This window comes from Carassius gibelio, chromosome A1, assembly GCF_023724105.1.
Source record: "Carassius gibelio isolate Cgi1373 ecotype wild population from Czech Republic chromosome A1, carGib1.2-hapl.c, whole genome shotgun sequence".
NCBI classification, from domain to species: Eukaryota; Metazoa; Chordata; class Actinopteri; order Cypriniformes; family Cyprinidae; genus Carassius; species Carassius gibelio.
The window spans coordinates 3,008,704-3,021,551 of NC_068371.1; the positions used below are offsets into that span (position 1 = coordinate 3,008,704).

Consider the following 12,848-nt stretch of genomic DNA (forward strand, 5'->3'; position numbering starts at 1 on the left):
AGAATTTCTATTTTATTTATTTTTATTTAAACTGAGACATCAATAGAATAGAGGCATGCTCAGTTCAGTACACCAAGTTTTGTGAGGAAAAAGCACATCCCATGGTGTTTGCCTTTCATTTAGGAGTGAGCCATGTTTGGAAATCACAACAAAATAAATGCTGTTTTATTAGAGAAGTCATAGTATTTCTACATACTACTGTGTGTAGACATTTGAAATGCATTGCTCACAAAACTTACATCTCTTTTTCCTGTCTTAAATCAGTTGTTAATGTCGTTCGAACCAGAGTGTTTGCTGGCGATTGTTAAAGTATGCAGGCGTAAAAAATAAGGTGAGCACTAGTGAGGGCACTTAAGTGGCCGTTATCCTGATTTATTTGGCCTGGGTGTGGAGGCGGCCCTGTTGCACGATAAAACTTCTTCTCACTTGCACAGAACAGAATGGACTTGGAGAGTAATATTTCACAGCGTCTACAGTAAATCTGCTACAGAGCTAATGCTAAAGCCATTCGCTGTCATCTCTCCCCTCAAGATCCTTTCGATAAAACCATTATCTTATCACATCCTTCCTTGAAAATCACACTTGGGTTTCAAAATCAGTTCTTCTTTTGTGTTCACGTGTGTAATTAATTGCTCGTGCCGAAAAAATAGTTTAATTTGAGAACAAATTACACCCTTGCCTGAAATGAGTTGGTTCCATTACAAATTAAGCAAGCTTTTGAAGATTAAACTTGTTTATGGTGCAGGAAAATGTGTTTTACTTGTACCTCAGAGGACCTGAACATAATGAATATTTGAAGGCACTATTATTTTACTTAAAGTCCTTTGAATCTTAATGAGGTAATATGTTATAACTGTTCGCTTGACATTAAAAGTGAGTATTTTTGCACACACCGAGAGAAACCGCACAACACAAGCCCACGATTAAAATGGCTCAAGGTGGCTAAAGGTGAAGGATATTGAATCAAATGGGCTCAGAAATGAGCCTGGAACCACAGCATTGCGTCATTCTGTCTGTCTGCGTGCGTGTGTGTGTGTGTGTGTGTGTGTGTGTGTGTGTGTGTGTGTGTGTGTTTGCTGAAATGCTGTGTCAGCAGGCATTATTCTCAGTGTGATGTATTTAGCTCTCATCTCACCTTCTTGAAGTGTTGCAAAAATCTGGGGCTCTAGTTTCTACCAAGTTTCTCCCAAGGACAAACATTTCTGGAGTGCTGTGCTTTTGTGACTTCTGAAATTAGTTCACGCATACATTTAATCTTTTTTTTTTTGTTTTATTACTAAGGGGGTAAGAAAATATCGATACACGTGAGTCTCGCGATATTTTGTTTGGCGATACTGTATCGATTCTCAAAAACATAATATCGAACATTTTATTTATTGCACAAAGTTCTTGAATAAGTTTTATGTGTTTTAAAATAATTTTAACATTTTTAATGTGTGCAATAATATAAATCTATTAAACGACAATACCATTTGTTCTAAAGGTATCAAACCAACTGTAAAATATACAGAATATTATTTACTGTAGTATAATGCACAAGGCTATTTTTAGTGTTGCACAGTAAAGAAGGCGGATATCTGTATTATTTGGATCTCTCTCTCTCTTTCGGCAGCAGACCGCGGGAGTTCTGGCGCCTGGACTATTGGGAGGATGACCTGAGGAGACGACGGCGCTTCATCAGGAACCCGTTTGGTTCCACACACTCTGAGGCCACGCTCAAAGCTGCAGCAGAGCATGGTGGGTAATGCATAGTCACAAAACATCATGCACTTACACTCTTTCACACACAAAACACAGCCCAGTTTGTTGAGCTATTACCCATGATAACAGGTAAAGCTAAAGTCACCATAAAACCTTTATAAATTAAATCACATTACATTCTCTCATCTCTCTGATAATATTATTTTTTTATGTGCATTTCCTTCATTAGCTCTAGTAGCACTAATTGCTCTTAAATTGTCATTATGTGTTTCTTCCCTCCCATGCATGTCAGCTGCTGGTGTTAAAGGTGAGTAAAGTTGTCAAGTTCGTGGGAGGGCTAGCCGTAATAGATGTATTAGATATGTGTGCATCATAATTTTGGGTGACAGCATTAAAAATAAGCACTCGTGTGTGTTTTCACAAAGTATAAGTGACTAAAACAGCAACTTTTAATTAAATATTTTTAGGACTTCTATGCAGAGATTTTAATTATTGAATCATTTCTATTTTGTAGGTGCGTCACTAGTTATAGTCAGTGACTCCTCAGCACTGTTTATTCTTCTCGATTCTCTTTTACACAGTATCTACTAGAGAAACAACGTATAACTTAAGACACAATACATATCCACTTTAAAAAAAGTGTCTTATTTATAATGCAATGTTGAAAAACACTTCTTGAATGCGTTCTTCTATAACAGTATAAACTCAGTGTACCTAAGAAATAAAACTTGTCAATTCTATAATGAAAATATATTTGTAAGCTGTAAGAGTTCACATGCATACTGTATGTAGGCATAATATTGTTGCAAATGTAGTTTCCTTTTTGCAGAATGCTGAAAGAATCAATGCATTTTTAATTACTTTAATAAGAAGAGGATTTAAAAAAGCCCATTTGGTTGACTTGATTTATATAAAATGTGCATAATTTATTACATAATATTTGTTTCTCATTATGTTTTCATCCCATTTGAAAAATGCATCATATGATCTCCACATATAACAATATAATGAGTTATCCGTTCCGGGTTGGATTTTACCGCGTTATCACAAGAGAACTTGAGGTTATTAAACTCATCTGGCTTTTGTTCGCTCTCCTTCACTCATTTAATGTCTTTACAATTGCTTCTGTGTTCAACACATTCTCCTTGCACTGAGATGTAAACAAGTTCTCTCTTTTTTATTCGTAATGTTAAACAGAGCTCTGCTTTAACACTTCATTCAGTGCAGTAATACGCTTGAGCAGCTTAACCTATTGCATCCATCGGAAACAGGGCCATTTCTGAGAAAAATGTCTCCAATATGTCACTGCTTAGAATGACACACATCTTTAAGACAAACGACAGATGTGGCAGAAGTCAATAAGAATGTAATCTAACAGCAATAAGTGCTCAGAATCCCAGCGTCCTCCGAGACCGATGTGCTGCCCTAATGCTCATAATACGCAGCTGAAGCCCTGTATTCTCCACTTTTTCTTTTGCTAACTTCAGACTTGGTTAAGTTCAAGTGTTCCTTAAGGGTCCTCTTTGAAATGCAACCTAAAACTTCCTTCATTATTCTCAAACGCTTCCCCGGTGACTATCCAGCGCAGGAAATAATCAATCGATCAATTATTTATGTGCATGTATTAACCCTCTCAGGCTCAAATTAAGTTTTAGTACTTTAGTAACTTTAGTAACCTTTAGTAAAGTTTTTAGTACTCCAGATACATAAAATATGTATCTGGAGTAATAAGGTTTTTAGTTACTTTACTGTTGCAAATCTGCAACGCCTGCCTTGAGAGGGTTAATTGTCTGACAACTTTACCTAAAAACTTGTTTAGGATAACCACACCACACACATACAGTACAGACCAAAAGTTTGGAAACATTACTATTTTTAGTGTTTTTGAAAGAAGTTTCTTCTGCTCATCAAGGCTGCATCTATTTGATCAAAAATACAGAATTTTTTTTTTTAATATTGTGATATATTATTACAATTTAAAATAATTGTTTTTAAATGTATTATAATTTAAATTATCGTTTATTGCTGTGATGCAAAGCTGAATGTTTAGGATCATTATCACATGATCCTTTAGAAATCTATGAATATGATGATTCATTATCAAAGCTGGAAACAGTTAATATTTTTATAAAAAAGTTAATATTTTTTCAGAACATGTGATACTTTTTTATGATACTTTGATGAATAATAAAAAAAAGAAGCTATGTTTTTAAAATGTAAATATTTAGTAATAACAATATACACTACTGGTCAGTAATTTGGGGTCAGTAATTTTTTCTTTCTTTTTTTAAATACAATCAATACTTTTATTCAGCAAGGATGTGTTAAATTGATAAAAAGTGATATTGAAGAAAATATATTATTAGATTTTTTTTTTTGAATAAATGCAGTTTTTTTTTTTACCTTTTATTGATCAAATATATTAGACAGCAGAAGTGTTTCCAACACTCATAATAAATCAGAATATTAGAATGATTTCTAAATGATCATGTGATCGACTGATGTTACATGTGACACTGAAGGCTGGAGGAATGATGCTCAAAATTCAGCTTTGCATCACAGGAATAAATTTTTTTTTTAAAGTATATTCAAATAGAAAACTGTTATTTTAAGTTGTAATAATATTTCACAATATTACAGTTTTTTCTGTATTTTTGATCAAGTAAATGCAGGCTTGATGAGCAGAAGAAACTTCTTTCAAAAACATTAAAAATAGTAATGTTTCCAAACTTTTGCTCTGTACTGTACACAATTATGACTCAAGTGCATATCTACTCAATTTCGTAATTTAACAAAGTATATGATTCTTAACTCAAAATAAGATGTGGTTATGGAAAGTGAACAAACTACAGAAAGCAGTTAATTGATGCTCATGACACTGATGTGTATCTACCCCCTCCTCCATAGAAAGCTTGTGTCTCTCCTGCTGACCCTAAATTTGTTGCGGAAGTGGAATGAAAGTCTTGGCCAAGATCTCAAGTTTTCAAACAGAGCACAAGGGTCATATCTGGCAGTGATTATTCTCATGTGGATTTTTCCTTTGTAAGAGCAGTTTTGTTACATTTTTGGCAATCCAGTAGTCAGATAGTGGCTTTTCTCTATACTTCGAATTTAGTTGGCAGAAGAAATATATACAATTAACATTTGGACGTACCAGGCATCACAGTTATTTATTTTTATTATTTTTTTAAACAGCAGCTGCGTCCTGGCATTTAAAAGAAACTGCATTTCTTTTGAATGGATATAGAAATGCTTTCTTGCAAATGATTTGTGTTTCATCACTCAAAATACATCATATTAAAACGTCCCTTTTTGGCGTCCACCATTGCGATCATTCATCGCCAGCCAGGAAACAGTGGTACGATGTACAGCCCAAACGCTGATGGCTGGTAGTTTAGTAAGATGTGTATTTATGGCTGGAAAGCACCATCTTTTTTGCGGATTGATCTCGGTGTGAGCTGGTGTTGGGCAACACATAGTACTGTAAATACCTGAAGAGTAATATCTCTGTCCCTGTGATCAATACACACCTCCTGACTGCACTTGTGTTAAAAACATGTTTGTTAATTCTGACAATTTTATTGCTTCACCTCCGAAGTCGCATATAAATGAGCATTTGAACCTGCATGGGAAAAGGAAACGCAAGTGCATGTATTTACATTAGCATTTGCTGAATGAGGGGAATGAATGAGTTATTTAAGCAGAGCTGATGTGTGAATATAATCTTACAGCACAGGCTTTTAAGGCACTCATTCCAGGTTTCATTAATACTTTTTTTGTCTACTAGGTATCCAATGTTTATTTAAGTGCATGTGCAGAATGCATGAATGCATGTCATTTTAAAGCAAAAAAAAAAAAAGTAAATTATTTTAGTGACTTATGGTTATATTAATTTCATGTTTTTTCCTTTATTCTTATGCATCTATCTGTCTGTCTATCTGTATCCATCTATCTATCTATCTGTCTTTATCTGTTTTTTTTTCTTCTTATGTTACTGATCAAAGTTTCAGCACTCACATTTTGCAACTTGAGTTGTGATTTGCAAAATATATACTAGAGTTTTGCTATTTCAGGTTACGTGTATCCAGCATTCACTGCAGTTTGTCATCTATTAGATCACAAAAAACTGTGAAGGAGTGACTCCAGCTCAGCTAGCTTCAGACACAAGAGTAAATAAATAGGAATAAATACTATTATGAAGTAACACCATATATCGGTCACATCCTTGTGTCCAGTCGGCATGTGGTATGTATTAGGAAGCTGGTAGTAATTTCACTGCTGCTAACTACACGTTCTCTGGGGAGAGTTAATTACAGGAAGAGCGTTCTCAATATCAGTGCGCCAGCATACTTTCCATGACTAGAGATTTCTGTGTCTAAAGGTTTAAGGCTCTATTTATAAAGACTTGTCTCAGGGTTTTCTTCAAGTGCAAATTCAAACCCCCTCAGGTGGTGTATCTGGAGAGAGGGGTCAGAGGTCACATTGCTCTCCGTCTGTCCACACGGTTCTGGGCTGGACTCAGTGTAGCTCTGATGAGAGACGCCCCGTCACCTCTGTGTTTAGGTGTTTGCCCCTCACCACTGGGGAATGCAGTGCTCTGTAAATGTTTACAGATTACCATTTTTCTTAAATAATCTGTGTGGAACCTCAAGTCATGCACAGTGACTCCTGATTTGTGTCATGGTGTATGAACCATAATGTCTGTTTCCGTTTAATTGCAATTCTAAAAGTTTTAATGTCACCAAGTATGTTCTGTTATAGATATTAGGTTTTTAGACTTTAAATCTATAAATGACAATTAAGCCCATAGACAAGCTTATACATTTTTTGATTTTCTTTACTAATAGAATCAGAAAGTATATTATGGACATGCACTTTGGTCAGCTGAATGTGTTCTTTCTTTCTAAAGATATTTTATTATTCCTGATTATCAGGTAAAACAAAATGCCAAATTACAAAGAAACGTCCTAATTAAAAATCAGGTTTTGGTGAAAATTTAGCTATATGTATTTTTCACAAAGATCGGCTTATTTTAAATTCAAATATGCATTCATTTCTATTTGCCAATTCTATTTGTCACCATTATGTAAATTACTTTTTTAAATATTCAAACTTTTAAAATAATGCAAGTAGAAATAAATTCCATAGTATAGTCTTGATGTGTTGTTGTTTTGTTGATTCGAGGCCATGTAGAGAAAAAAATACATTTCTATGCATAACACTTGTATTTTAAACAATCATATGGCTGTATTGTATAATAGCAACCAGCGCATTTTGCAAATGATTTATTTATCAGCTCTTGTACAGTCAACTTACCCGAGTAGAATTCAACTGACAGTCGTTTAAAGTGTTTGTCTTGAAGGAGTGTGATGTGTTTGGTTTCGTGCAGCTCTAGAGGAGGACGTGCTGAAAGGCAAACAGTCCATCAGGAGTTCAGTGCTGGGGAATCCGAGCTCAGAGAGCGAGCTGCTCCTGGAGGACGACGACACTCTCTCATCCCTGGAGGAGAAAGACTTGGAGAACCTCGCAGGTAAACAACTGCAGCCTTCAGCGACAAATCAGAACGCGCTCATCCGCTGCACGCGCGCGTCACGCAACGCGCCGCTCTGACGCGTCGCGCTCTTAATGAGCGGATCACATCATTGTCTGAGGCGTCCTCGCTCATTAGCGGCCTGTGATCGGAGTGAACACTCATGACAGCAGTCTGCTTTCAAACCACTAATACATTAGTTTCGTTTTACATATACAGTTTATATCAATAAAGTCGGGGTTAAATATAGCCTACATTAATATATTTTGAAACGCAATGTTGCTTTCATTTCATTAACACTTTTATTCGAATCTAATTGCTAAAAGCAGAAAATTGTTAATTGTGTTAGAACAAAGTTATTGTGCTTGAAACACGTACTTGGATCTCTATTTTTAATGACTGAGTAAAATAGAAATGTATAAAACGGGACTGTTTTAGGCTTTTTAAAGCGTAGGTTTTAATGGGAAACCAAAAATGCGTCAGGATGATAATCAAACACAATTGTTATATTTATATAAATATTTTATTAATTTGTGTTTTTAAGAAAGTGTACACTTTAATCTGTTCAGCCGACCATAAATCCGATTTATTTAATGTGCGCGCGCGTGTGTGTGTGTTCCTTCCTCATTAACGCATTTCTAAATGTTTAATCTCATTTGGGCTGGCAGTCTGTCCTACAATAAAAGCCAATCTCTCTTTAATAAAGTGCAAATTATCGTGGAGATCTGCGTCGTTGAAGATCATACATTTAGGAAGCTGTTTGATTCAGGTGTAGCCTAATTGACACGTGTTCCGCTTTAGCGTGTTTCGTGCTGATGAATTTATCTGATCAAGCCATGCGTTTGTGAATCGAAGGGTGCTTGGGGAAATCAAACATGGACTGCAACGGTAGTTTGCAGACTCATAGCCGATGCTTCGCGCATTTAGAGAGGCAGAAATTCCCCAGAGCGACCCTTCAGCATTGTCATGCTGGCATAAATTAAGATTGATGACAGATTAAACCCAAAGCCGCGATCAATGCGCGCTGATTGACAGCGGATTTCAGCGCTTTTTGACTCACAATACCGTGTCTATGACAGATAAAGCGCTTATTTATGGATTAGGACTATGAAATTGCTTGTGATATAAATATATAATACTTTTAATTAATTGTGCAATAAATACATTAAATTATTTGTTTACATTTTACAAGTCTTAATTAATTTGTTTATTTATTTAATTATTATTATGTTTAGTTCCTAAATTGTAATATTATGATGTTAGGTAACATAGCTTTACTTATTTGACTGGCGTTTTTATTTTTATTTTTTTTATTGCATGCAATAAATTGTAGGTTAAGCATAAAGCAATATATTTATATTGTGTCTAGTCTTTATTATTTAGTGATCATTTGATTTCAGCATTTGATTCTCTTCAAATGAATGTAGGGCTTTTCCTCTCAAGCTTATTAAAACTAAAGACTCCTTGTTGAGTTTATGTGTTCAAGTAAATACTCTAGTCTGTACTCCTTTGAAATAGTTTCCAAGTCAAGGGCAGCAGAGGATGGGGGCGACACACACACACACACACACTAACCGCTCTTCTGTGATCCGTAGGGCCTGTTAACCTGAGCACCAGTGCACAGTTGGTTGCGCCCGCTGTAGTGGTAAAAGGCACGCTGTCCATCACGGCCCTGGAGTTATACTTTGAGGTGGATGAAGAAGACCCAAGCTTTAACATTGATCCCAAGGTAAGAGGGTTTTTCATCCATAATAACTTCAATTGTCCCATAAGCTGTGCATACTAAAAATGGAGCAACTAGCCGAAGTATAATTATGTGCATTCACAACACAGGTTTGTGTATTTTTGTTTTTAAATATATAACATCCTTTGCACAAAAAGATTGAGTACTAGCTTTTTTTTTGCTCATCTTATCTTTCCTTAAAGCATGTTGCATGTGTTTCAACTGTTTTTAAAATATGTGGGTCGACGCTATTAAAGTGTAACTTTCCATCACCCGCTGATGTGTGCCACTGAAAATCCTGAAAATTGAGGCACAGAAGAGGATGAGTTGATTTGTTACATTCTTCAGAATGCTCGATTCACTTCTGTTTTGCCTTTTGGAAGAACAAAGTATCAACTTTCAATATTTCCTTAACTATCAGTTTCTTATGTCTATGCACTTGGCATATCATGCTTGCAATAAAGTTGTTTTCCTAAATTCTGTATTAATAATATTTTGCTGTTTTTACTTAAGTAACAGAATTGTGAAGTAAAATGGTTAATTCTGTCAGAATGAAATAGCAGTTTTGGAAGATTTTTTTTTTTTTTTTTGGCAAAACATTGTCTAGGCATTTATTTCAATTGGATGTTTAATTCTAATAAGCTGCATTTATTTTTACAACTTAAAAACTTTTTTTTTTTTTTTTTTTACGGGGATTTCCAGATTAAATGAACAGATTCTTTTCTCTCATCATTGGTCTATTATTATTCAGTCGAAAAATTTTAAATGCAAAGTGTCTTTATTTTAACATGTTTTCATATTTATAATGTTGAACTGTTTTTAATCAGTGAAATTAAGTACTGATCGGCTGTTTACATTTTCTATTTTAGTGTAAATGGTCTTAGTTGTTTCACAAAAGTGCGATCAAGTATTTCTGTTATATTAAAACAGAAAACGCGTATTTTCGTTTTCTATGAGATAAACTGTACAAATCTTTTATTAGCCTACTTTTTGCTATACTTATGTTTAAATAGCAAAGACAAATCACAAAAAAAGAAATATAGGCTATGCATAATTATTCATGCATCTTATGTAATGTAATCCGTTTAATGTCAGAAGTTTTTAATTGATTAATGACGAATGCCAAGTTTAAATTCCATCGTGCACATGATTTTATTACACGTTTCATTTTTTGATCACATCATGAAAGCGTTTGACCTTGGCACGCTACATTCTGTAATTCGCAATTAAAGATCTTGTGCATATATTTAAATAAAAATTTCACTTTGTGAAAAGAGTTAAAAGCAACAATATCTTTACACTTCGTTTAAAATGTACCTTCGTGTCTCTCTCCTGCAGTGTCCCGTTTGAGCCTGTGCTAATGCTTCGGCGTGTTTTATTTTAATCTTATTATGTTCTTGGTTTCATTACGCGGAGAGCACCATCACGATCACATTCTCTCCACTTTCAGTGTTGCGATCTCAAGCGTTCGTTAATATTCTCCGACATAAAATAAACGTCTTCTTTTGCGCATCTCACAGTTTATCCAAACTTTTCGCGTTGGTGAGGATTTCTCTCGCCAGTCTCCAGGTCTGTTTGGCCGCTGTCTCCAGGCCTGAGTGTGGTTTGCCCTGAAACAGGTCTAGATTGGGTAAGAAGTAATGTGGGCACCGGCGGCACTGCAGACAGGAGATGAGCTGCAGCAGAATACCGTTCAGACGGTCACCGAGGCACGACTCGTCCCAGTCGGTCTCCCGCGGGTGTTTCTCGCACTCGTACAGCAGCAGGGTCTTCATGTGGTAGTTATTCAGCGGCTGTCCCGGTAGCTCGAGGTGTCGGTCACGGAGAGTCTTTAAAATAGAGAGACATTTCTTTCTACAGCCCGACATCAGAAGCCTGTTCTCGGCCTCGGCGAACTGCAAGACCCAAGCGTCGCTTTCCGCCGAGCTCTGTTTGCCCGTTAACGAGTAGCACTCTTTAGAGAGGAGGTTAAACCCCTCTGCTTTCACCTCCGCCACCCGGTTCGGCCCGGGCCACGGGATGTGAGGCATGGGCCACTGAGCGGCACTTCTAGGCCAGATACCCGTGCACTTGAAGGCCGGGGTTATTTGCACCACGTATCTCTCCCGAATGCGCAGTTTCACTTCGCTCGTGTCCGCTACCATCTTAACCACGTCCCGGTAGCTGCATTTATCCACGGCCTGGGCCACCAGCGTCTGGAAGCGGGAGCGGATCTTCCGCGCCGACAGATAACCGGAGGCGGTGATGAACTCCACCCACAGGGACATGCTCCTCTTACGGCCGTCGCTGAGTTTGAGCACCGCGCAGCCCGGGAGAGAGCCGTCATCCACGAAGTTAAAGACTCCCATCTGGTTCAGGTAAAGCACGACCTCGAACTCGTTGGGTGCGATGACCTCCATGCCCTCATAACGCGCGTCTATCTCGCTCAGGGAGCTGATGAAGCGGGGCTCCTGGACCTCCACCTCCTTCAGCACGTCCGACACCACCTTACACACCTCTCGGATGGTTTTGGCGATGGCCGCTTTGCGCGCCTGACTTCTTTCGTTGTAATATTTATTGAGCTGGTAAACCAGCTTTGCTTGCGTTGCAATCATATTTGGGCACAGATCCGGACTGTAGACCGGGGTTTCGCAGTACGCCGATGGATCCAATGCTTACCGATGAAGCCAGAGGCACAACTCCCAGCAAAGAGAAAGAAGAAGAAGAAAAAAAAGTGATGAAGTTTGCGCCCACAGCGGATAGACGTCAAGTTTGGACCAGGAAACGGATGGATGCAACGCAGTGCGACTTGAAAAGGTTTTACGCCAGTATCAGCAGCAGGATAAATCTCCGTGCGTCACGTCATCATCTCTCACTTGTGTTTGCGCGTGAAAACTGTGCGCCAGTGTGCAGTTGTTCAGACTCCGTGAGTGTTGGAATTGTTTAGTTTATGAATGGTCCTCTAGCTGGAGCGAAAAGGGGACGGGCATCGGTTCCCGGCCAATCAGCGGAGGAGCTGTCACACAGTTGGCCAATCGCTGAAGAGACTCTCTCCTCCCGAACATCCAGCGCTCGAGCGCAGACGGCATTTAACCCATGAGCCTTTACTTAATTCAACCTATACAATAAAAACGATATGACATGTTGGGAGCTTATTTAACTGTGTGAAATAAAAAATCTAATTTTTGGATGCATGTTTTTTAGGTGTGTTTTATTTATTTTTACACAGAACTCAATTGTTTTTTAAAAACTGTATGCTAATTAATTTGATTTGTATTTTTGCCACTGTAAACTGTTGCATTCGTCCACCGCAACTTCATTTTATAATCAAAAAGCTGGACACTGCTTTAAACCGATCAAACTTGTGTCTGTTGTGCGCGCGCGCTCCTGGTCGCACGCTAGTGGAGATGTTGCTTTTATAATTTTGTGATAATCCCAAAAACATGCTGATCCAGATTGGTCGATCTGTTTTTTGATTCTTCAGTCTGTTTGTACTTAATTTGCAACGCATTCAAAGGCCAAATGACAGCGTTTAAACCTAGATAGAGTTTTATGTTTAATTTCATAGCGCCCATGGTCATGAAAATTAAGAACGTTATAAAACGTTTTTAGAGACTGATATTGTTCGGTGTTATTGTAATTAGATGGCACATGTGTTATTTACAGAATGCATTTAGGATTGAATTTATGCATGCACTTAATATATTATTATTTTTTATAATATAAAGCGCATATAAAATAAAGTTGGCCTGACATTTATTTTTCTTACAGTTACAGCTGAATTCGTAGATTTTCTTTCATTTTATTTAAAGAAAAAAAAGTAGGCTATTTGTTTACTTCGTTAGTTTTTGTTCGTAGTCTTTTGGTGCACGTAATTTCCTTTTCCGTTTTGTGTTTGTGTGCTTTTTTGTTGTT

At 37.2% G+C, this 12,848-nt stretch overlaps 2 protein-coding genes across 5 annotated transcripts in view; one reads left to right on the plus strand and one right to left on the minus strand.

Annotated features, from left to right (window-relative positions):
* LOC127954165 (lipopolysaccharide-responsive and beige-like anchor protein) overlaps nt 1-12,848 on the plus strand; it is a 147,831-nt gene that overhangs the window by 89,204 nt on the left and 45,779 nt on the right. For 2 of the 4 annotated variants that reach the window (XM_052553389.1, XM_052553382.1), the window contains exons 37-39: nt 1,616-1,737; nt 7,091-7,231; nt 8,827-8,960. In XM_052553389.1, coding sequence (XP_052409349.1) covers nt 1,616-1,737; nt 7,091-7,231; nt 8,827-8,960 — 397 coding nt within the window. Of the gene's footprint in view, nt 1-1,612; nt 1,738-7,090; nt 7,232-8,826; nt 8,961-12,848 lie in introns of all 4 variants that reach the window. The other 2 variants (XM_052553375.1, XM_052553367.1) reach the window with 1 other exon arrangement.
* On the minus strand, nt 9,654-12,181 carry LOC127954637 (protein mab-21-like 2). Its single transcript, XM_052553399.1, has one exon. The coding sequence runs from the start codon at nt 11,546-11,548 to the stop codon at nt 10,469-10,471; it is 1,080 nt and encodes a 359-aa protein (XP_052409359.1). The 5' UTR covers nt 11,549-12,181; the 3' UTR covers nt 9,654-10,468.